This window comes from Aethalodelphis obliquidens, unplaced genomic scaffold (genome assembly GCF_003676395.1).
Source record: "Aethalodelphis obliquidens isolate GAN/ISIS:26980383/991018 unplaced genomic scaffold, ASM367639v1 scaffold95, whole genome shotgun sequence".
In the NCBI taxonomy this organism is placed as follows: domain Eukaryota; kingdom Metazoa; phylum Chordata; class Mammalia; order Artiodactyla; family Delphinidae; genus Aethalodelphis; species Aethalodelphis obliquidens.
In genome coordinates, this window is record NW_020838039.1 from 4,116,118 (window position 1) to 4,141,686 (window position 25,569).

At 34.6% G+C, this 25,569-nt stretch overlaps 1 protein-coding gene across 1 annotated transcript in view; it reads left to right on the forward strand.

Annotated features, from left to right (window-relative positions):
- MAP9 (microtubule associated protein 9) overlaps positions 1–25,270 on the forward strand; it is a 35,430-nt gene extending 10,160 nt beyond the window's left edge. Inside the window, exons 5-14 of the mRNA XM_027095921.1 lie at positions 167–396; positions 8,211–8,304; positions 10,028–10,263; positions 12,034–12,104; positions 13,122–13,278; positions 14,104–14,193; positions 15,848–16,009; positions 16,126–16,271; positions 16,450–16,582; positions 23,003–25,270. Of these exons, the coding sequence (XP_026951722.1) occupies positions 167–396; positions 8,211–8,304; positions 10,028–10,263; positions 12,034–12,104; positions 13,122–13,278; positions 14,104–14,193; positions 15,848–16,009; positions 16,126–16,271; positions 16,450–16,582; positions 23,003–23,125 (1,442 nt within the window). The 3' untranslated portion in view covers positions 23,126–25,270. The remainder of the gene's footprint in view (positions 1–166; positions 397–8,210; positions 8,305–10,027; positions 10,264–12,033; positions 12,105–13,121; positions 13,279–14,103; positions 14,194–15,847; positions 16,010–16,125; positions 16,272–16,449; positions 16,583–23,002) is intronic.
- Positions 25,271–25,569: the final 299 nt, after the last annotated feature.

Here is a 25,569-nt window from a genome sequence, read left to right on the forward strand (position 1 = left end):
TGTGGGCTTCTTCTAGACTCTCCAGGATAGAAAGCCAAGGTGCTTGGGCACAGGAGGGAAGTGTGGTGACACCTGTGGTGTAGGAGAAGCCATTGGCATTTTAAAAATGTATTTTTTAGTGTATTAAATTTTATTTAATGCATTAAAACATTGTATTTTTCTGCAGAAAATAACAGCAGCCTTGAAGCAGACAACCACTTTAAGCCTTCACCTCGGCCAAGGAGCATGTTGAAAAAGCACAGCCACAGGGAGGAGAAAGACGGGCTAGGAGAAGACAAAGACACTGCCCTCCATGAAGAATTAGAGGCATATTCTGCACCTTCATTCCTCCCAAGGCTGAATGGCAGACAACCAGAAGCTGAGAAAAATGCATTCTCTGAAAACCTTGACCCTGAGGTTAGCGCTACTGCTAAACTGTGTTTCTAATTCAGGTTTTTGCATCTGATTATGAGAAAAAGAATACTTGTGTGTGAGCATGCATGTGTGTATGTGTTACATGATTCTTTCAGCAATTGATAAGGAAATAATTTTAAGTTTTTAAAAATATATTTTATTGGATCTAAAACTCAATTGTAAGATACAGCAAAAATACAGCATTATTTTATGTACTGCTAAGAAAGAAGAAAACTGCTAAACTGTAACATACGATGCATCCAATTTCAGAGAAAGTAAAATGTGAAAAAAACTTGCCTTTTTGAATCTATGCAACACTTTAATTGCAAGAGTTTTTATTTACATATCTTTGAATTGTATAATTTATGGCCAATGTCATTTTATTCATTTGGTTTTAATCACTCAACAAATGTATACTGAATGTTCACGGCACAGTCCTGTATTTTTTGGGATATACCAGAAGGGATGTAGATGTGATCCTTCAGGACTTCATCAGGAGTTTACTGTGTATTGTTATTAGGGAAGAACACTTGGCCGCCTGTCTTTACATTTCACTATGGTTAGAGAAGTTCCACCTCACATTTCAGAAGGGATAAGTATGGGAAGAACATTCCTACTCCACAATCTGCTTGAGCAGATCAGAGAAAAGGAACTAAACAGTACTGGCTAAGCTTCTTTCTTCTTCTCCTGACTCCTCTGTGTTACTGATGTGAGAAAAGATCTGCTCCCTGGGAGGTGGTGAAAAGGCAGACAGAGGAAGTCCTTTGTATCACAACTAAACAGAAGAATCTCTCCAATTCAGGTCAGAAGTATGAGCACAGTAGGCTCTGATTCCACTCTTATCCTGCAGGTTAGCTTTACCAGAAAAGCTGGCAATTTGATATAAGTCTGCCTGACTTCAATGTGCTATGTCCTAATTTGTTCTGAAAGTCAGGTGAAGAGAGGGTGTTATCAAAACCAAACAATTATTTTATGTTTAATAAAATCATCTGGTCAAGTGGATATTGTGTTAGTTCACTGTAGCTGCTGTAACAAATTGCCACAAACTAGATGACTTAAAACAACAGAAGTTCTCTCAGTTCTGGAGGTCAGAAATCCAATATCAGGGTGTGAACAGGGCTATGTTCCCTCTGAAGGCTCTAGGGAAGAATCCTTCTTTGCTTCTTCCAGTTTCTGGTGGTTGTCAGAAATCTTTGGTGGTCCTTGGCTTGTAGCTGCGTCACTCCAGTCCTTGCCTCCATCAACCCATGGTCTTCTTCCCTGGGTCTCTGTGTCTTCCCTCACTTTTGTCTAAAACAAGACACCAGTCATTTGATTTAGGGTCTGCCCTACTCCAGTAGATTCTCATCTTAACTAATTCCATCTGCAAACACCTTATTTTCAAATAAGATCACATTCGGAGATTTGGGGTAGACATGAATTTTGAGGGAACACTATTCAAACTGGTAGTGATACCTAACTTTAATTGCTCTTTGTGATGTATTCTATATCCCTTGATTAAAGAAAAAAGTATTCCTAAACTTTTTAAAGTAACATATATTATGACAGAAAATTTAATTGAAAAATATCTACCCATAATCCCATCACCTAATGACAACTATATTCATTATTCTTACTCCACTTTTGGGCTGTTTTTCTATACTTGTTTTTATAATATTTGTCATCTTAACATTCACAATGTTTTGTATCATGCTTTTTGGTTTAATCTCTTAACATTAGGTCATGACGTGTTTCCATGTTGCTGGGTGATCTTGAGACTATGTTCACCTTAATGACTATAACATAACCCATATTGTAGAGCTATTATCTTTGTTGGGTATTTTAGATACTTCTGTTTTTAATAGTCTGAATTTCCTTATTCCTCATTATAAAATTTTCCTGACCATGCTCTGAATCTTCTTTAAGCCCACATTTTCAGGGATTTCCCATTTATTTTTTGTCCAACCCTTCTCTCTCCTATGTCTATAATCTTTGGCTCCGGAAGAGTCTATTTTCATCCACATTCAACTATGCTGAAGCCTCTTTAACTTTGTATAAGCTTTCACATGACACTGCACTTCTCTCCCTATTGCCTTACCTTCCTGCAAATGTCACAGCTGGGTATCGAAAGGGTGACATTTTCTTTCTCGCTACAACCTCACTTCCCACCTTTCATTTGTGTGTGCGTGTGTATGATGATATATATCTATGTTTATATGTTAAATTAACTCATTATTCCTGGGATAAAATCTAGTCCATCATAGTACACTATTTTTGTGTGGGATTTGATTTTTTAATATTTTGTTAAGACTTCTACATCAATATTTATGGAAGTTGACTATAATTTTTTCCTTATAATGTTGTTATCAGGTGTGAGTATCCTATGAATTGGGGAATGTCTCTTCCTCATTTATTTTCTAAAAGTTTGTTTGGTATGAAACCAAAAGTTTAGTATCATTTTCCCCTTAATTGAGAGAATTCACCAGCGAAATTATCTGGGCCTAGAATTTTCTTTGTGGAGAGGTCTTTGACACTAAGTTTGATTTTTTTGGGGGGGGGATAAATATTTGGTATCCAGATTTTCTCATCAGCTTGGTAATTTATGTCTATTTAGAAATTTATCCACTTTATCTGAGATGTTGAATTTATAAAGTTGGTTGTGATATTCCCTTATCCTTTTGATGACAGTAAAATTATCATGACATTCCATCTTTCATTTCTAATATGTAGTTTGTGTTTTCTGTCTCTCTTGTTAAATTTTGATAGGCATTGCTCAGTTCTGTTAAAACTTTAACTCTGTTAAAAGAACCAGTGTTGGCTTTGTTAGCTTTCTCTGTTGTTTGTTTCCAATTTCATTGATTTTCACTCTTTATTATTTCTTTCTTTTATTTTCTTTGGGTTTAATTTGCTTACCTTTAAGTTAGAAAATGTGTCCATCCATTTTAAGCTTTTCATCCTTTCTATCAAAACCTTTGAAAACTATAAATTTTCCTCTAATGCACTGATTAGCAGCACTCAATTTTTTTTTTTAACATCTTTATTGGGGTGTAATTGCTTTACAATGGTGTGTTAGTTTCTGCTTTATAACAAAGTGAATCAGTTATACATATACATATGTTCCCATATCTCTTCCCTCTTGCGTCTCCCTCCCTCCCACCCTCCCTATCCCACCCCTCCAGGCTGTCACAAAGCACCAAGCCAATCTCCCTGTGCCATGCGGCTGCTTCCAACTAGCTATCTACCTTACTACGTTTGTTAGTGTGTATATGTCCATGACTCTCTCTCGCCCTGTCACAGCTCACCCTTCCCCCTCCCCATAACCTCAAGTCCGTTCTCTAGGAGGTCTGCGTCTTTATTCCTGCCTTACCCCTAGGTTCTTCATGACATTTTTTTTTCTTAAATTCCATATATATGTGTTAGCATACGGTATTTGTCTTTTTCTTTCTGACTTACTTCACTCTGTATGACAGACTCTAGGTCTATCCACCTCATTACAAATAGCTCAATTTCGTTTCTTTTTATGGCTGAGTAATATTCCATTGTATATATGTGCCACATCTTCTTTATCCATTCATCCGATGATGGGCACTTAGGTTGTTTCCATCTCCGGGCTATTGTAAATAGAGAGCAGCACTCAATTTTTTTGATGCCATTTATTTTCATTATCATTCCTTTAAATACATTTTCTAATTTTCCTTGTGATCTCTTTTTTGGCCAAATGGTTATTTTATGGTGAATGATTTTATTTCCACATATTAGATCTTCTCTAGATATATTCTTGCATAAATTTATAATTTAATTTTATTATGATCAAAGAATATATTTTATATGAATTCACATTTTTTTTAATTGTTGGGTTTTTTTTTTTATGGCCCAGACTAAGTGTGTCTTGTGAAAGGTTTCATTTGTATTAACAAAGAATGTGTGTTCTGCAGGTGTTAGATATAACGTTCTGTAATTTCAGTTTGGTCAAGATGGTTGGTAGTGTCATTCAGATCTTCTCCTTTCTTACTGAATTTTTGTCTAGTTGATTTGCCATGTACTAAATAGAGTGTGTTAAAATCTCCAATTATGTTTGTGAATTTCTCTGTACTTCCTTTTTGTTCTGTCAGCATTCCATGACTCTGTAATTAAACACATACACATTCATCATTATTAGTTCTTGACCCTATTTAGCCCTATGAAATTTTTGTATCTCTGGTAATGCTTCATATCTTGCAGTTTGTTTTGCCTGACATTTCAACATTTCAGTATTTGCATGGTATAACTTTTTCCATAATTTTCCTTTCAAACAATCTTTTTCTTTAAATGACTCTTGTAATAGCAGTTTGGTATTACTTTTTTTTTTTTTTTTTTTGCGATACCCGGGCTTCTCACTGTTGTGGCCTCTCCCGTTGCGGAGCACAGGCTCCGGACACGCAGGCTCAGCGGCCATGGCTCAACAGGCCCAGCTGCTCCGCGGCATGTGGGATCCTCCCGGACCGGGGCATGAACCCGTGTCCCCTGCATCGGCAGGCGGACTCTCAACCACTGCGCCACCAGGGAAGCCCCTGGTATTACTTTTTTATCAAGTCTGACAATCTGCTTTTTAATTGCGATCTACTTATGAATCCATTATTCCATTTATGAGTGTTTAGTCCATATACTTTTTTTAATAAATTTATTTATTTTATTTTTGGCTGCATTGGGTCTTCATTGCTTGCACGGGCTTTCTCTAGTTATGGCAAGCAGGGGGCTACCCTTTGTTGTGGTGTGCGGGCTTCTCATCATGATGGCTTCTCTTGTTGTGGAGCACGGGCTCTAGGTGCACAGGCTTCAGTAGTTGTGGCTCTCGGGCTCAGCAATTGTGGCTCACGGGCTCTAGAGCACAGGCTCAGTAGTTGTGGCTCACGGGCTTAGTTGCTCCATGGCATGTGGGATCTTCCCAGACCTGGGCTTGAACCCGTGTCCCCTGCATTGGCAGGTGGATTCTTAACCAATGCGCCACCAGGGAAATCCAGTCCATATACATTTAATGTAAGTACACTTAGGGCCAATTTGTTGCTGTTTTTTTTCTATTTATTTTATCTATTTTTTTAAAATTGAAGTTGTTCCTCTATAACTTCTTTCTTGCCTTTTTATTCAGAGTTAATCACGTAGGTTTTAGTTTTCCATTAGTTTTCTCTGTTGCCTTTTGACTATACCTATTTGCGTTATATTTTTAGTAGTTGTCTTATGGATTACAAAATGCATCTATAAATGATCACAATACAGTTGACACTGTATTGTTTCACATTTAAAATAGAAACCTTGTAACAGTATAGTTCCATATACTCCCTCATCCATCATGCTGTTGATGTCATGTATATTATACCTACATATAATTTCCACAACACAGAGTTATAACGTTTCTTTAAAGAGCCTTTTAAACTTTTTTTCTTAGACTTTTTTTTTTTTTTTTTTTGTGGTACGCGGGCCTCTCACTGTTGTGGCCTCTCCCGTTGCGGAGCACAGGCTCCGGACGCGCAGGCTCAAGTGGCCATGTTTCACGGGCCCAACTGCTCCGTGGCATGTGGGATCTTCCCGGACCGGGGCATGAACCCGTGTCCCCTGCATCGGCAGGCAGACTCTCAACCACTGCACCACCAGGGGAGCCCTGTCTTAGACTTTTAAAGAACTAAAAGAAGAAAAGAATAAACATTTATAGTTTTCTTAGATATATATACCATTTCTAGGGATCTTCATTTCTTCCTATAGATCCAGATTACCTTCTAGTGTTATTTCCCTTCAATCTTAAGAACTTATTTTTGCATTTCTTGGTTTGCCAGTGATCGATTCTCTCAGTCTTTTCTTATGTAAAACATATTCACTTTATCTTCATTTTTGAAGGATGGCTTAGTTGAATATACACTTCTTGGCTGACAGTTTCCTTCTCCTATCCCCAGCTCTTTATAGGTTTCCATTGTTCCTGGCCTCTATTATTTCTGTTATGAAATCAGCAAAAATTTATTTTGCTATCCTCATTATACAATGTTTTGTTTTTTTCTGGCAGCTTTCAAGATTTAGTCTTTTTTCTTTGAATTACAACAATTTGACTATGAGGTACTTAGGTGTGGTTTTCTTTATATTTATCCTGCTTGGGTTTTGTCAAGATTTCAGGATTTGTAAACTGATATTTTCCATGCAGATGGGAAGTTAAAATTTTTTTCTGTTTTATTTTCCTCCCTCTTGTTTGTAATTACATGCGCATTGAAATTTTTGATGTCTCACTGATCTCTAAATTTCTTTCATGTTTCTTTAATCTTTTTTCCCTTTGTTTTTTTAGATTGAGTAAGTTGTATTGTTCTGTCTTCAAGTTCACTGCCTTTTTCTACCATTCCTGATCTGCTGTTAAGTCTATCAGTGATTTTTTTTTTTAATTTTAGTAGTGTTCAACTCTAGAATTTCGATTGGTATTTTTTGTATTTTCTGTATCTAATAATAAGGTACCCTATCTATTCAGCCACTATGTATATATCTCCTCCTAAGTGCTTGAACATATTTATAATCCCTACTTTAAAGTTCTTGTTTGCTAATTGCAACATCTGGGTCATCTCTGGCTTGGTTACTATAGACTGCTTTTGTTGTGTTTGTTTTCATGAGTATGTGTCACCATTTTTTTTTTACTTATTAACATTTTGATTGACTACTGAACATTATGAATGATATGTTGTAGAGATTCTGGATTCTGTTATGTTCCTCTGAACATGTGCTCTAGCACAAAGATATTATGGCTAGACAAATTCCCAGCTCTGTCTCCCTTGCCATGGACATTGACTGAAATCTCTGCTTAGATTTTTCACTTTCTAGCTACTGTGATTTTACAGGACCCTCTGAGGTCTTTCCCATGCCATGCAGATGATCCAAGTGTTTGAGGTGGATTTATATGCAGATATTGGGGTTCATGCCTTCTGCAGCTCTTCTCCAAATTTATTGCCTGATCTTCTAGTCCTAAACTCTATCTTCTGACCCCTCAAGCCAGCTTAGTAATGCTGCAGCCTTCTACTAAGCTGCACAGTCGGGGGAATTTCCTCAGGAAAAAGGCTACTAACTTGTAAGTCTCCTTGGGTAAATCTTCCCTTCTCAGGGTAGACTCCAGTGTTTGAGCCCTTCTGCCATCTGCCCAGATGGTTTCTCTCTATTGCTTTTGACATATAATTTTCTTTGTAAATATTATGGGAAAGAAAATTAAAATTTATTATCTATGCAACAAAATCAAACTTCTTACATTATAATATCATCACCTTTAGACTAGAGTATTATTCTATAAAGAGATGTTTAATTTATACACAAATATAATTACTTCATTTCATATATAATAATTATTTTAATTCAGATATAGGAATTTTGAGGAAAACTAAAGTGTATGAAATCTATGTAGTTTTTTATCTAAAATATTTGGAAGTAACTGTCTACTTGGTTTTATAAATTGCTTTCATTTGGTCAACAAGAATATTTGTTTGAAACTAAGGGTTTTTACCTACTATTTCCTTTATACTTTATAGGAAAATATATACTTAGAGAAAAACATGTCAAATATTTACCTTAAATATTTCTGAGATTTGATTTTAGAGCAGTAGGAGTTTTGAAAACATAGAGGTTTCAGTTAAAGAACTGGAATAGCTCTTAGTGACCTATTGATGATCAAGATATAAAGGCTTGAAAGTAAAGCATATTATAACCTCCTTTGACTTACTTTTGGTGTTTAGCAGAAAACTAATAATGCAGATTTCAGAGTTATGAAGTAGTTTTAATAATCCTATTGCCCCCCACAAATCTTGAGAACTAAACTTACTAGTAAATACATTTTCTTTAAACAGGATGCATGGTTAACAAGTTTATCATCATCATCCCTTAAAGAAAGTCTCGGAAATTCCTCTTCACCAGTATCTGGGGAAAAATCCTCCATCACAGGTGATTATATCAAATTATTCTACCTTATTTTATTTATGAACTCTGTATTGCTTAGAATGCTATTTGTAAAAGAAATAATACTTTACACAGTTATAGGAACAATATATGTTTGTGTTTGCCTGAGTTTTAATCCCCAAAATACAATTTATTAACCATGTGATTGTAGATGCAGAACTTCATCTGTCAATGCCTCAATCCCCCAAGTTATAATAAGACCAATCTCATAAGGCTATTGTGAAAATTAAGTGATACTATGCATTTTAGCCACTAACTCAATTCCTGGCACAAGTAGAGTATTCACTAAATGTGAGCTATTATTATGTAGGCGTTGCTGCAATAGTCAGCATAATGGTTAGGTGAACTTTTAGAGTGAGACTAAGCTGGATTTGAATCTAGGTACAACTACATGAGAAAGTAACTAACCTTTCTGGCCCTGTATGTTGCTCTTCAAAATGGGCTTAATAAGAGTAGGGTGGTTGTGAGAATTAAATTAGTTTTAATACATGTAAAGCATGTAGAACAGAACCATCGTTAGCACATAGTAAGTGCTATGAGTAGTTAAAGTGAGTATGAGTAGTTAACATTGTTTCTTTCCTTAGTCTTATGACATATAACTTAATGAGAGCTAAAGGCATAGCTGTTTTTAAGACTGGGATGTATAACTTATATTTATTAAGTGCTTACTATGTAGTATAACTTTTGTCATATTACAGATGAGAAAAACTGAAGTGCAAAGATATTGGGAAACATACCCGAGGTCAGTGATGGAGCCATAATTTGAATCTTTTGCTCCAAAGTCCTTGTTCTTTTCACTGAGTACTTTGATTAGCAGCTCTAAAGAATCCATTAATGATACTTTGAATCATGAGTAGTCTCCAAATATGAATGTACAACTGGAATTATAAAGTGATATTATATCTAGCTTACCTAGATATAAAATGAGTTCCCCAGAAATGGCTGGAATGAAAGCCTCATAATTAAAACTTTGACAGTAAAGATACAGGTTGGCCAGTAGGTGGATCCTAGTAGAACTGAAAGTTGGTGATCAACGCAGAAAGCACTGATTTTCTGTTGAACATTCTAAAGTGTGGTAGAATCAGAATAATAGAAGCAATTCTGTAAAAGCAAAACTGAATCCTCCATGCCGGAGCTTAAGCCTGTCCCTTGAGCACTGAGAGGGTAAATACTAGGCCTTCCTTTCCTGCCCTTTTGGTATCAGAGGCAACACTGCATCTTAGTGGGAGTAAAACTCTAAAGGATGGCTTTATTCTCTGTGTTGTGGCCTCTTCTAGAACTGCATTGATTCTTGGTCCTCTCTACACCTGTACAATATTATAAGTGCATTGCTAGTAACTGTAGTATCTTAGAAATCTGTGCCTCTTGCTCCAGCTAAGAAACACAGGCTTTTGAATAGAATAGATATTGCCATTTCACTTACTTGGTTTATACACCAACAAGGGCTTGTGGCATGTCTATGGTTTAGGGTTGTTATTCCATTTTCTAAGGTGTGTCAAATGCTTTAGTAGATTTAGTAGCCATTTTTTCTTTTGTAGCTCACTTGGGAAAAAAGTTTATTCAAGTTGAATATGATAGTTTTCTCCATTTATTATTTTGCAAGAAAGAGATTATAGACAGTTTTCATTTAGCAGAAAGCAAATGAATCTGTTATCCACCTTATTAATTCAGAAGGGAGATTTAGTTCTGTTACTCTGTCACAAAATAGATCAGAATGAAGAATGCACTGAAAACCATAATTCCTTGAAATCAGTTGAAAATGAAGAGAACTCAGTTTTGATAGACTTTGTTACTACACTTGAGAAACCCAAGGAAAGTCAAGTGACTACTGATGACCTTGAAGAAGAAAAGGAGAAAGCTGAACTGATTATGAATGGTAACTTAACAGTTGATGATCCACCACTGTTTCAACTTCAGAGTATCTTATGCACTGAGTCTGCAAAGGTATTTATATAAAATTGTACCTTCTATACTACAGCTTAAAATTCAAAATAGAACTTTTAAATATTTTATCTTCCATGTTAGGTACATCTGAATTATTCGTGGAAATAATGGTATTATACTGTCAAGTGATTCTTATTCAATAGAATTTTAACTTCAGGGAAGGTTTGCAGTGAAAATAATAAAACCCAACATTTCATTAAAAGTTAACAGAAGTATATGATCATAATATATTTTTAAATGTTTCAGAAATACATACCCAGAAGTGGGTATGTTTCTGTAGGTCTTCATGTTATAAAAATGCAGCTGTCTGGAATAATTTCTAAGGTTTTGAGTTAGTGAAGGATATTCCTTTGGATATCATTTTAAAATATTTTATAAATTTTAATGAAAATCTTTAAGAAAAGTTTATTAGCATCCATACTTATTTAAATGGATGGACAGGATCATTATCAGTAATATTATTATTATTACCTTGAGAACCAGATTTGTGATATGTAGGATTACTTGTCCCTACACTACGTTGCACCAGAGTACTATACTGTTAAAATTTATGGGGAGCATTTTTAGTCTTTATTTCTCCTAAATTTTCTTTTTTGTGTGTGTGGTATGCGGGTCTCTCACTGTTGTGGCCTCTCCCGTTGCAGAGCACAGGCTCCGGACGCGCAGGCTCAGTGGCCATGGCTCATGGCCTAGCCGCTCCGTGGCATGTGGGATCTTCCCGGACCGGGACACGAACCCGTGTCCCCTGCATCGGCAGGCGGGCTCTCAACCACTGTGCCACCAGGGAAGCCCTATTTCTCCTAAATTTTCTTTATGCAGTTTCTTCTGCAGTTAATTGGTGGCTATGTATACTTATTACTAGGGAAGATAACAGCTGAAAACTTGTGGTTGAACAGGACTTTTATAAACAGAGTATTAAATTTTATGGAGAAGGTTCATTAAGCCACATTCCAGGTATATTGTCCTTAACCAGTTTCCTTAGGAAAAAGCTCTAATGCCAAGTTAGGGATGTGTTTACATCTGCTCTCACTTTAGTGTTAGCACCCATCTGTCCGTGTAAAGTAGAAAAGTTATTCCTTAAAAGGAAGAAGGGTATTCTGGAATTTATAGACAGGTCTTAGAAATGTTTAACAGAGGTAATTCTAAATTAGAACAGGTGATTTATATATAACAAGTAAGATTATAGCATATTTCTTTTGAATGAATCCTTGGCTTTATTCTTACTCTCTACTGAGTGATCTGAAGTCTGATTAATCATTCCCCTCTAAGGTCTCTTTGTTGGATTCTCCCCATGGAGTAAAAAGCAGACTCCTCACCACTGGAGATCTTATATGATTCTTCCCGGACCTTATACTCCTCAGCTTTCCCTGCCATTCACTGTGCTTCAGCATCTTTCACCTTTTTTGGTTTCTCAGAATTATCAAGCTCTCCATAGAACATCATGTGGCCCTTTGTTATTCATCATTTGTCTGAGCTCTGATGTCGAGCCTTCAGGGAGGCCTTCCCTGACCAAATTCATTATTGTGGCTCGTCAACTCCACTCTGTCACTGTCACTGGACCCTAGTTTATCTCCTTCGTGAGTGACATTAGTTTACGTGTTTATTGCCAGTCAACCTCCCTAAAATGTAATATCCTTGTTTGTTCCTGGTGCCAGCTATACTTGACACATAGTAGATGCTTAAAAAACATCGATTTACTGGAAGATTGGCCTCTAAGTCTAACTGATCGATACAGTGAGTAATCCATCTTTGGCTTTTTCTATTTAATAGAAAATAATTCAAGATAGAAATATGAAGAATAAAAAGTCAACAAATAATAGAGCATCCAATGCATCTGGCAGGTAATAAAGTTATCATTTTCCATCAGTTATGGGTTTACATTCCAAGAAAACTAGTTTTAGTTTAACTTCTGTACAGTAAATTTCATTTGGTGTTACTTAATTTTCTTCATATGAGAAGAATGAAGTAGTTACTTCATGGTAAATCCCCCTAGTTGAATATATTCATTTATAAAAAGGAATTGATTAAGGATCCTCTATGTTCTACATTGCTCCTGGGATATAGTTTCTTTCTCCTGTTTTTCCTGAGACAGAAGATATACAGTGGTAATAAAGCTGAAGTCCAGCATTCACCTTCTCTATTAAATGTCTTTGTCCAACACATGAAAAATTGTACTTTAAACTTAGAGGTTCTATGGACTAAGTTGGTTTATTAAAATGATAAGAATTCATCAATGCTATTCAAAACCTTCTGAATCTTTTAAATTATCATTAGTCAAATGTAACAGGGGTCAGCAAACATTTTCTGTAAATTCGTGAGTTAGGACATATGTCAGGTCTTGTAGGCCATATGGTCTCTGTTGTAACTACCCAGTTCTGCTATTGTAGCAGGGAAGACACTGTTGGCATTATGCAAATAAATGAAAAAGCCAGGGTGCAATAAACTTTATATACCAGAATAGATGGGGGGCCAGATTTTCCCACCAACCCTGAAATAGAGGTTACTAGTCTAACTTTATATTTAAGATGGTTTATGTAGCAAAATAACATAAGAAACTATTAAAACCTACTTATTAATATTGTCTTTTCCCATGTAACTTGAGTCCATGTTTGTTAAAAATGTTTTAATTACAAAACCTTAAAAGAAAAATTGCATTGAAGCTATATAACTTTAAGTAATAAAATTTAAATTAGGTTGAATAGGGGTCTTTGTATACTAAGAACACATCATTTTCAAAGTAATTATAATTTATTAAATTATAATGTAGTTTTCAAATATAGTATTTGCAAAATCTAATGAATCTGTCTCTACCAAGTGGAGTTGTAATAGTTTATCTTGATTCATTTGGATCTTTTCAGATTAGTGACCTCTGAGTTCTTAAGGAAACCTGGTTCTCCATTGACAGTTCCCACTTCTCACTATTTAGGGACTTTGAGAGTCTTGGACCAAAAGCCCTCACAGAAACAGAGTACAAAACCTGCCAGAGCAGATAACATAAGGGCAGCTATTTATCAGGTAAAAAGGAAAATATTTTTTTAAAAAATTAGAAGAATTAATCACTTACATAAGGTTTGTTTATCAGGAAGTAAAATGACCCTGTCAGAGATGATGATTTAATGTTTAATTTATTTCCTTTATAATACCTGAGCAATCCAAAGCTTTTTTTTTTTATATGTATACTAAATTATCTCCTTCTAGGCTTTAACTGATCTTAGTTGTTTTTAAAGAAAGAGAATATGCCATGGCAATTGATAAAAATACAGCAAAAGCAAAATGTAGTTGAGGTACACCTATGTTCTATACTTTTTCTCCTTTAAGTTTATATAGTTATGAACAAAAAGGGTTTTAATTTTTTTTTCTTTCCTAAGACTTTCTGTATTTGAGTTAAACTTACATAGAAGAAAGCTGTCCTAATTTTTTCACAATTCCAAAAAAGAAGTCTTTTTTTTTTTGTCTTATTTGTTGTACAGAATATAGTACACTTTGGAAAATTGTCCATGTGAATTTCCGAGAAAAATGTTAGTATATATAGTTGTACAGAATATTGTACACTTTGGAAAATTGTCCACGTGAATTTCAGAGAAAAATGTTAATATATGTAGTCATTACATTACACATTATATTACACATATATAAATCATATATACACATGATTTTCTTAATTTTTGCTCATCTTTACATATTAGAATATTATCAGAAAAAGAATGATACTAGTACATATAAAATCTATAAGTTTTATGTTTTGCTTTTTTAAAGTTTTAATCATATATTTCAGAAATAAGAATTCTAATTCATTTGCAAAACTTTGAATATCATATAGCCTTTTTCTTGTTCCCACAGGAGTGGTTAGAAAAGAAAAATGTTTATTTACATGAAATGCACAGAATTAAAAGAATTGAAAGTGAAAACTTAAGGATTCAAAATGAACAGGTATTCTGAATATAGAAGTAAAAAATATTCTGGATTTTTAAGTCAGTAAAATAGTCTGAATGTTTAATATTTTTAAATCAACTGATTTTTAAATGGTGAAATAAATTGTATATAAAAGAATTGATTTCTGATTTTATTTCTCTGGTACTTAATACATTTTTAGTTTGATATAAATATAACTGTTTTACATGAAAACATGGATACACAGAGATTTTTATTATTTATATGTGAGCAATAGCTTTGGCACTACTGATTATGAACTTATTTTTTCTTGTGACCATGTACCTATTTCATTATTAAAAATTGACTTTGATATTACAACTTAGCCAGGAATATGAAGGGTCATCAGACATTAACCTTCAGTTTTCCCCTTTTCTATCTTGAGTTTTGTATGTATCTTCAAGACCAGCCTCTACCTGAGTATTTGCTCCTATCCTTCCCACTGACTGGAGCTGGGCTCTCATTTCAGTCTCTCCTGTACTTCACCTTCTGCCTCTAACTCCTTCCTACAACATGATCCAGTTCTTTCCTATCTTCTAAAGTAAAATCCCTGAAAAAAACAGAAGAAAATAAAAACAGCCCTTCATTGTGCTTTTTTTTTTTTGCGGTATGCGGGCCTCTCACTGTTGTGGCCTCTCCCTCCGCGGCATGTGGGATCTTCCTGGACCGGGGCACGAACCCGCGTCCCCTGCATCGGCAGGCGGACTCTCAACCACTGCGCCACCAGGGAAGCCCCCATTGTGCTTTTAATACTACCATGGATAGAAACATATTTCCCCAGCGCACAGCACTGTGTGGAGCAGCCCTGCAGGGGACGTGCCTGGACACTGGCACTGCCTTTGCAGCATTATCTGCCACAGTCAGCGCCAGACACCTCATTTGCTCTTCACAACTCAGTGAGGGAGCTCATACTTTTACTTCTAAATTATGTTATCTCTATAATAAAGCTTTATATCATTTAATGCTAAGCAATATTTTATAAGGCAAACATAGAATATTATGGGATTAGATTGAAGTAAGTAAAGTAATAACATACTTGCTATATGTTCACCTACATATTTTCTAATCTGGCACATGTTTTCAACACTTGGGATATGTTTATGCAGTAAGAATTTTATGCTCTGATGTCAGTCAAAACTCAGGGTTAAAGCACAGATCTGTAGTTTACTGTGTGACTTGACCAATTTACCTTACTCTGACAGGCCAGAAAGGTAAAGTTAAAGTTAAAATATCAGGAAAGTTACAGGCCAGAAAGGTAAAGTATATAACTTTACCTTTCTGGCCTGTAACTTTCCTGATATTTTTCTTTTAGTGCAATATTGCATTATGAGCACTTTGCAGTACCAATTAGCCTTTTACAGTTTATTTTCATAGCATTTGTTCAGTATACTTCCAAAAAAAATTCCTTCCCATACATGGTAGTAGATCAATATCTGATAAATGTTTAAGAAAGGACATTTTAAAATGCAGTGAATAATTCAGATAACATTCTTTATCAATTAACTTCTCTAAATCTATTTTAAATAGATTGCTTTGAAACCTAATTTGATGAATATGAAGGGAATTAAAAAAATGAATGTATGTATATCTATATCTATCTATATTTGTCTATTTATACGTATACATATTACTGTCTATTATTTTTCCAAAATAGAAAAGAGCTGCTAAGAGAGAAGAAGCCTTAGCATCATTTGAGGCCTGGAAAGTCATGAAAGAAAAGGAAGCAAAGAAGGTAGCTGCAAAAAAAAGGCTTGAGGAAAAAACCAAGAAGAAAACTGAAGAAGAAAATGCTGTGAGAAAAAGAGAAGCACTGCAAGTATGCAATGGTTTTGAATATCTTAATTATTTTTAAAATATTTGAAAATTAATGATTAACTGTGGTTTTACTATTTTATTATATTCACATTAAATAAAGTAACTGAACTTTTTCAGTCTTTAGAAAAATGGAAAGAGAAAAAGGTGGAATATCTTAAAGAGAAAAGTAAAAAAGAGAAAGAATATGAAAGAGCAAAGAAACAGAAAGAGGAAGAAACTGTTGCTGAGAAAAGGAAAGATAACGTAACTGCTATTGAAAAATGGTAATCCAAAATAATAAATGTTTTGATAGATCTTAAATTAGTAACACTTTAGGCTTTTCTAAAATTCATTTACTTGAATGTTACTAATGCACTTAGTCTCATTATTGCAAAGACACATTAGGGAATCTTTATTATATATTCTCCTTTAACTTGCCAGTGTTTTGACTATCCTACATAGGAATGAAAAAAAGGAAGCTGTTTTCAAGGAAAAGGAAAAAGAGAAAATAAATGAGAAAAGAAAAGAAGAACTGAAAAGAGCTGAGAAAAAAGCTAAAGATAAACAAGCTCTTGATGAATATGAAAAATGGCTGGTAGGTGTTATTTGTTAATGCACTGTGTCTTTTAAATGTACTTGTTCTGACTTTTCTGTCCCTAATTCTAGTTCTATTTGTCCCATGCCTACTGACCATTTCTACCTGGAAGCTACCTTGTTGAATTCATTCTCTCCTACATATATCATAATTTATTTGATCTACTCATTTCTATTAATGATTCTACTATTCCTTAAAACACTCAGGCTTAAAACTTTAGTCATAATAATGTTCCTTACCTGCATCCCCACATTTAGTCACTTACCAGTCATGCCCATTCATCCTTTGCAATGATTCTCCTACCTAAAATTATAAAAAAGTGTACTGACAAGTGTATTACTGAAGGTATACCAGGTTAATTTAGGTGGAACTTGGTCCTGACACACAGTAAAATTGTATTTAATGAGAAAGTTATTCCATTTTTTATTTTCTTTTGATCTTTCTGATGACCTCGAGGAGAAGGTCTTATTTAAGTGGTTTTTTAATGAAAGCAATCAAGTATGAACGTTGGGAGAAATGATATCTAGCAGGACTTTATATTCTTTGTTTCAATGTACTTATGTTTATAGTTACTTTTCAGTGATGGCAAGCAAAATACTGTTTTCTATTTTAAAATATCAATATAAATATATATTTTATTCATTTATTTTTGAATAAGTAAATAAGTAATACATTTCAGATGCATAAGTACTTTATGTGAATAGTTAACACATTCACGTGTTCAGCAATCAAAAAGTGCAAAATTTCTCCACAGGGCTTAGGGTCCAGTAGGGTTTCTTATCAAAGATTTTTGAATTCATGTCTATCAGCAAGTTAAAAAAATGTCATCCAGAGTATTTTTTTATTTGCATTTCTCTGGTTAGGATTGAGCTTGAGTATCCTTTCATTTGTGTGAGGATAATTTATATTATTTTTCCTGTAAAGTATCAATTCATAAACTGAACATTTTTTCGTTGGTCTTTTTCTTACTGATTTCTAGAAGCTTTTTTATGTACTAGGGAAATTAGCCTACCATTTCTGATATGAGTTACAAATTTTTTCCCATTGTATTTTTGGTCTCTCAACTTTGCTTATATCATTATTTTAGTAAATTTATTTATTTATTATTTATTTTTGGCTGTATTGGGTCTTCGCCTGTGCACACAGGCTTTCTCTAGTTGCGGCAAGCAGGGGCTACTCTTCATTGTGATGTGTGGGCTTCTCATAGCAGTGGCTTCTCTTGTTGTGAAGCATGGGCTCTAGGGTGCATGGGCTTTAGTAGTTGTGGCACGCGGGCTCAGTAGTTCTGGCTCACGGGTTCTAGAGAACAGGCTCAGTAGTTGTGGCACATGGGCTTAGTTGCTCTGCAGCATGTGGAATCTTCCTGGACCAGGGCTCAAACCCGTGTCCTCTGCGTTGGCAGGTGGATTCTTAACCACTGTGCCACCAGGGAAGTCTTATATCATTTTATTCCATGAAGAATTTTATTTTATTTTCAGGTGTCAAATCTGTCAGTCTTTTTTTATGGCTTCTGATTTTCAGGTGTAGTTGAAAGGACTTTCTCCAAAACTTAGGGTCAAAGCTCCCATTTTTCTTCTAATAACTTTATGATTTTATATTTAACATTTGCTCCACTTAGAATTTATCCTAGTGTATGATGGGAAATATGATTCCATCTTTATTTTTTCCAAATGCATCTTTCATAAAACACAACTTTTACCCACTGATTTGAGGTACTGCCTTTATTATATGATACCTTAGATCATTCCCATATTTTCAGGTCTGTTTATTTCTTAACTTTCTGTTCCATTGGTCAATCTCACTGTACATACTCCAGTACAACACTGTTTCATCGTCAGGACTTTATATATTTTCATACATGTTTGGGTTAATCTCCCTTCATAACTCTTCATTCAATGTATTTCTGAATATTCTTGGGGGGTTTTTTTCCACATAAATTTTAGAATCAGTAGTAGCTAGAGACACACACAGGACCCAAAGCAGGCTATTTAAAGATAGGATAAAAAGATGCAACACTTAGGAATAAACTTAGGAAATGTGCAATACCAATATAGAGAAAACTTCTGAAGGACACAAATGAATACCTGAGAAATTAGAACAAAACTGTCCTTGTATAGAAACAATCTTATAATGATGCTATAAAGATGTCAGTTTTCCCTGAAGTAATTTACAAATTTAATGCAATCCTAATAAAAATACCAACAGAATTTATTGTTGTTTATGTGTTGACTTTAGTACTGCTATAATGCTAAATACATGCAGATAAACAGTAATAAGGCGATCAAAATTGGTTCAGTCGTTTGAATGAAGATAGTAGTGTTCTATGATGATTTCCTTAGATTAAACTCTTAAATAATGCTTTGTTCTAAGAAAAATTAAAAATCTTCTTATATTAAGGAGACGTATGCTAATTCTGCTAGTATCTTTTAGAGTAGTAACTGAATGTAAATGTTTCAGTTTTCAGTTTTATTTTCACATTGTCTTGAAATTGAGATAAAATTTCCTTAGTGACTAAGTCATAGTTAGGTACACAATGTTTCATTACAGTGGTTAGTCACTTTCTCATTCTAATCAATCCTCTGGAAAATAAAAACTCATCAAAGACCTAAGACAAAATAACTTGTTTTGGTATACAATATATCCCTACAATACAGCTCTACCTAAAAAAAAAATCCATGTACAACATGTTACAGCTCTGTTCCCCATCTTACCAATTTCTTATTGAAATTCGTTTGCAGAGAGAATGGAAAAATACCCCTATACAGAAGAGCTAATTACTTCAATTTTCATGTAAAGTAACATCTCAAAATTTTGATGTACAACCTAGTTTGGGGAGTGAGCAATTGATGGGTCACTGTTTTAAGTGAAAATTGTAGCCAAAGATCAGGTAAGATGCTTCTTCAAGCTGGTTCCCAGATTAATTCATAGTTACCTTTAATAAGAAAATAAGCAAAAGATTCAGACCCCAACAAACAGACAGGAGGACTTTTTAAGAAACCTCTTTTAATTATTACTCAAGATAACATTGATTCATGTAAATTGATATTAAGGTTGATAATTAATTGCCTATTTTCTGCCCTAACTTTTTAGCACCTGCCAGCAAACTCAAGGTTGCTTCCAGTTCCTCTCTCTCCCTATGTTAAATGGAATGGACAGTGAGGTTTTTTCAGTCAGTTTCTGAGGACACAGCATGGTCACTGCTTTTCTTTCACCTAGCTAGAGGGCCTGCCTCTCTCTAAAGTAATAAGATGATTGACCGTGGTCCAATTACAGCTTTTATTTTCTCAGTTAGGATTCTGAAAGGAGGTTCTCTGTTTATTAGAAATAACAAAGATGAAAACATTCTCATTACGAAGAGCAAAATGTTAAGACAAAAAGAAAATTTCACACCTCTCTTCAATCCTTCTGTTGTATGTGAATAATTGCATGTTAATGGAACCTTACATTACCATATTCTTCTTGTGATATTATCAATTCCATTTATGTACTGATGAAAGAAGCATAGACACCTAATAATTTACCAAAATACCACTCCTCCCAAGCCATTCAGCCTGCAGAGGCAGGGTTGTCCAAGTGTTCCATGACACCACTGCTCTTTGGAATACAAGGAAACCACTAAACTTTATAGTTTTAGCAGAAACTTGAAGAAATGGAGAGACAGTCCAAGCTGCAGGATGAAAGGCCAAATGCTATTAACATTTCAAGTATTCCTAGATCATTGTTTAGATTTCATATTAATCCTCAGATACTCAGTCATTTCTTGGAAGGGAGTATAGCAGGGAAACGAAATGGTTCTAAAATTCACCTGGTATAATAAAAATGTGAGACGATGGAAGATAATATTTTCAAAATAATATGAAGCAGGACTGTACCAATCAAGCAATGAAATATGAATTTACCATTTCACTCTCCTGTGAATCTGCATTCTCCTACCCTCCTGGATTATTCCCATCAAGTCTCAGGATAAGTAATCTTAATAAAAATAAACTCTCTTAATTCTTCATTTCCCTCCAGCTATGATCCTCATCTTTTTTAATAGCTAAACTTCTGGAAAGTTTGTTTACACTTCCTTAGTTCTTCATATCCTTTTCATCCTCAGTAAACCCCCATCTTATCCCTTTTCTGAAACTAAACTAAACTAAACTTTGAGAGTTATGATTTTGCCAGAGCATCTAGACTATGGTATGTATTCTTTTCTGCCCTGTTTCCTAGACCTCTGGGCATTCTGCACAGTCGATTTCCCCTTCCACTTGAGCTGTCTCCTCCTCTGCTGCCATGTTCCCCGGTTTACCTCTCAGCATTCTGCCTTTCTTCTCCAAATCACCTGTTGACAGCTCTTTTTTTTTTTTTTTTTTCAAACCTGTGTTCTAAATGTTACCATGGCCTGCCAGGCCCCGTCTGATCTTACACGTATACCTTGTCATTCTCATCTGGACCCCGCTCCCATCTCCCGCCAGGCTTTATTCACACTGGCTCTCTGGCTTCCTCTCCCATCCCAAGTTTTCCCCACCTGTCAGAGTCCTCACACACACTCTTCTGTCTGCATGGGGTGCCCTCCCCTCAGTGCACATCACCAGTGGCTCCTCTTACCCATCACGTCTCAAAGTGACTTTCCCTGAATCCACTTTTCTTTGAAAGTAAGTACTTCCTTTCATTTTTTATCAATCACAACAGCTTATTTATATGTTTCATAGAATTTCACACAATTTGGAATTATCTGTTGTTTATGTACTTGTTTATTAACCATTTATTTTGAAAGTTCCCTAAGGGACAGGAACAGTAACCTGTGTGTTTGTATTTTATAATCACTTCATGCATGGCTCCCTGTATACTGCTTGACCCAGAGTAAGATCTCAGTGCTTAACATTGAATGAATGAGCACAAATTATAGTATAGTACAAGTAGAATAATAGCTTCAGAACCTATTACCTGTAAGGATGTACTATATAATAAAGGAACACAAATTAATGGATGTGAGGCAATAACAATTGGGATTATTTGTGACATTTGGACATAAAATCACTTCGAACAATTACTTTACTGCAATACAAACTTCAGAAGATTTAAACATTAAATATAAAATGCCAAACAATAGAATACAGCATATTAATAATAAAAAATCAGTATATTTGCCGGCTGGAGGGTAATTTCCTACAACTTTGGAGAATAAATCATTATTGTCCAGCAAATTCGAACATATTCATACCCTACAAACTGGCAATTTCACTCCTAGGCATATACTTGGAGAGAAAATCTTGGCTTATAAGCACAAGGAATCAAACAGGGATATATTTACAGCAGCATTGTCTTTGTGTGGAAAAAACATTAGAACATCATGTCTTCAACACCAAAATTGATTAGTAAACTGTGATATGTTGATATACTGGAATTCTGTGCATCAATGAACTAGAGCTACAGCTCCATATAGATGGATCTTAGAAATATGGTCATAAATAAAAGACAGATGCAAAAGAATATATAGCATGGTACCTTTTAGCATAAACTCAAAAAACCTGCAAAACTCAAAAAACCTGCAAAACAAAATTATTTGTTGTTTGGGGATGAATACGTGTGTGTGATAAAGGTATTAAGGGATGCACTGCAACTATAAGCACTAAATTCAGTAATGGTTATCTCTGGATGGTGGAGAGAAAGCAGGTGTGGTGAGGGAGTGGGTACAAGGGCTGCACAAGTATTGGTCATGTTTTATTTCAAAAGGCAGGTAGTGGGTACACAAATTTTGACCATATTACTCTTTAAACAGTTTAGTTGTCTGTGGTTGAACTATTAATTTTTTGGTAAAAAATTAAGGACTAAAAATAATGTAGATAAAATGCTGCAAGGATAATATTTATTATATGAAAATGTAAATTGCTAAAAATTACAAGCACCAGTAACCATACAGTTAGAAGAGCCAAATAACAGAGCAAAAACTTCACAAAAGCACTAAAGAAATGAAAACGTACTCAAGCTCAATAACAAGCAAAGAAACATGAACCTCAATATTCAAATATTTTTAAACACTGTGAAGTATCCTCTGCTGCCATCACATATTCAACCTTTGCACCCAGTAAATTTATTTCTGAGACTCTGTTCTCAGAAAGTCATCACTAACTTCTAATAATTATTCTCTTTGAATTATGGGATTACAGGTCTTTTTTTCCTATTTTACATAATTTTTAAATATTATCACTTTTAATATTTTAAAAATTAAGTGGTGCGTTAACGCCTATTGATAGTATGCTCATAAATTAGCAATATTCCCTAGCTGTTAATTACTTTATAACCAATTAAGCTAGCAAATGACATTTAAATACCTTATAATGATTATTTTGTTCTTCAGCAAGAAACTTGATTTGAAAATAATGGTCATATTTGTATATAAATTTATATATAAATAGTTTTCTATTTTCTCTTTAGGAAAAAAAAGAAAGGAAGGAAAGAATTGAACGGAAACAAAAGAAACATCATCCCTTTCTTGAAAATGAGGCACTTCCTCCATGGAGCCCTCCAAGCAGAACTGTGTTCTCAAAAGTGTTTTGATAATTCTTATTCTTGCATTATTTAGTTATTTATCAATTCACCAATTTTAGCCAAACTAAATTTAAAACTATTAATTCAATTATTTATAGTTAGAAGAGTCTATTTTAATAATTAAATGCCGGTCACTTCTGCTGACAATGAAAAAGATGCTTTACAGTTTAATCAGTGAAAGCATTGAAAGCATTTTTGAACTGTAGATAAACTGCTTCAAATGAAGAGCTAATAATCATATTGCTTTTACCATTGAAATACATAACCCTTTTTCATGTCCTGATCATTTGTATAGTCTGATGATCCATGATCACTTTCCCTAACCTGTGCATGTTATTAGTATGTTTATTCTCCAATATAAAAAGAAAACCATCTAGGTACCATAATCATGAAATAATTGATTTTGCGAATGATTGCACCTCTAGATTCGGGTTTTAAAATGAATGGTCACTGGGGAGTATGCAAATATTATTTCTTCTAAAACTAATCTTTAGCTCAAAGTAGTTGCATTTGCACTGTGCAAGTTAGACTTTTGGTCAACTGAGGCAGTAGTTCAGTAGAATCATGCAATCACTGAGGCATTTTCTTTAAGAATGTTGCCATATGTTTTAATATGAGTATACTTTATCTGTTTTTGCTTAAGTGACAGTCATAGGCGCTTTATAATGAGCAGACCTCTGAAATGTGTCTTCCTAAATTCTATCTCACTTTACTATTTCATTGATATCAAAAGATGTCCATTTCATGGTAATTATATACATTACTTATGGAAATTCCACAAGAGTCCAAGGTCATTATCACTATTTTTATTTCCCAAACTAAAGCCATAAAGATGATAATGGCAATTTTTGTCCTCTTAGCTAATCCAGAGCCATCTACCTTATATTTAGAAGACAGCTGTATGGGAAGGTAATTTGTAGAAAATGTCCAAAGAATCTATTTATTTGATCTCTGCATATCCTCATTAATCGGACTCATACTTGAACTGGTCAACTAGTTTATCACAGACCAAATATATGCTCTCAGAGTTGAAATGCTACTGCAGCCAATGATGCAATGCAATGATAGATGAGAAAAAAGTTACTATTTATGAAGTACCTGTTGTATCCTCTCTACTAGATCTTTACAAGTATTATTTTTGATCTTTACAACAACTATTCAGAGTACGTGTTATTAGCTTCATTTTGCAGATAAAAATACTGAGACTCAGAGAAATCAAAGAACTTGCCACTCATTTAGCATGTGACTGAGCTGGGATTAGAGCTAATAAAGTCTCTCTACCTCTAGAATTCAGATGCTCATGTTCATGCTCTCATGTGACCTCAGAGAACTGTAAATTCTGTCAAGACCTCTGTATTATATCAACCTTAAAAACACATTTTACTTCTCAGATCCTAAAATCATGTATTGTTTCCCAGAGATTATCTTTCCTTTAAGAAATAGCTGTTTGTTATTAGAAACAGTTAACCTCATTAGATCTTCAAAATGAAAAAAATAATTCATAGTATTTATGGAGTTAGTCAAATGCCCGTGTCTAGTATTAGAATGTCAGAGCACCCAGCGGGTTATGGAACTTAGGCTTTCAGACAGTTACTCAGGAGGTTTCACACTCTGAGGATTAGCCTTCTTGCTGCAGTGGATGTGCAAGGTAAGAAAGGTGTCGTGGATCACTTTGTAAGATCACATCAGTGCTACAGATAAATTTAAAAATTTCATAAATAAAACTGGAAGCCTTTTTATACTACTGGAACTAGGAGAATCTGTCGTGAAATTGAACTAATTACCAGCAGTATCAGTATGGGATTTAGGGCCTCCCTTAGTTCATTTGTGTGTCCCCCACAGTACCAAACAGAAAAGATTAAGTATTTATTGTATTGAATTCTATTCAGGGCTTAAAAGATATTTGCAAATTCCAGGGAAGTAGAAGGAAAAATAGAAAAATGTACAGCTACTTTTATGAATGTGAGATCTTAAGTGTGTGTGTCATAGATTTCACATTAAATATTGACTTAAGCATTCTGAACATTTTCTTCTAATTTATCATGCATAGTGGATTAACTGTTATCACCTCTGAGTTGTGAGAATTGAAGTTAATTAATATAAAGAATATGGCACATAAGAAAAGACTTAATAAATGTTCATTGTTTTCACTTACTTCCTACCTTGAGCCGTTTGTTTCCCCACCTCATGTTTGTGAGAAGGTTAACATGGATGAGGCTGATAATGATGAGTTAACATTTCACTTGGTTGGCATATAAGAAGAAATCTCTGCTTTCCTTACCAGTCTAGGTTGTAGCACGCAAAAGAGAATATAGAGGTGACCTGCGTTTGGGACCTTCTAAAAAGAAATCTAAATACTAATTCCTTACCATTACTTGTGAGGTCAGTGAAAAGGGAAATTGAGGTGTTTGCAAAGACCCAACAAGTCATTTCCCTCAAATGGGATTTTCATC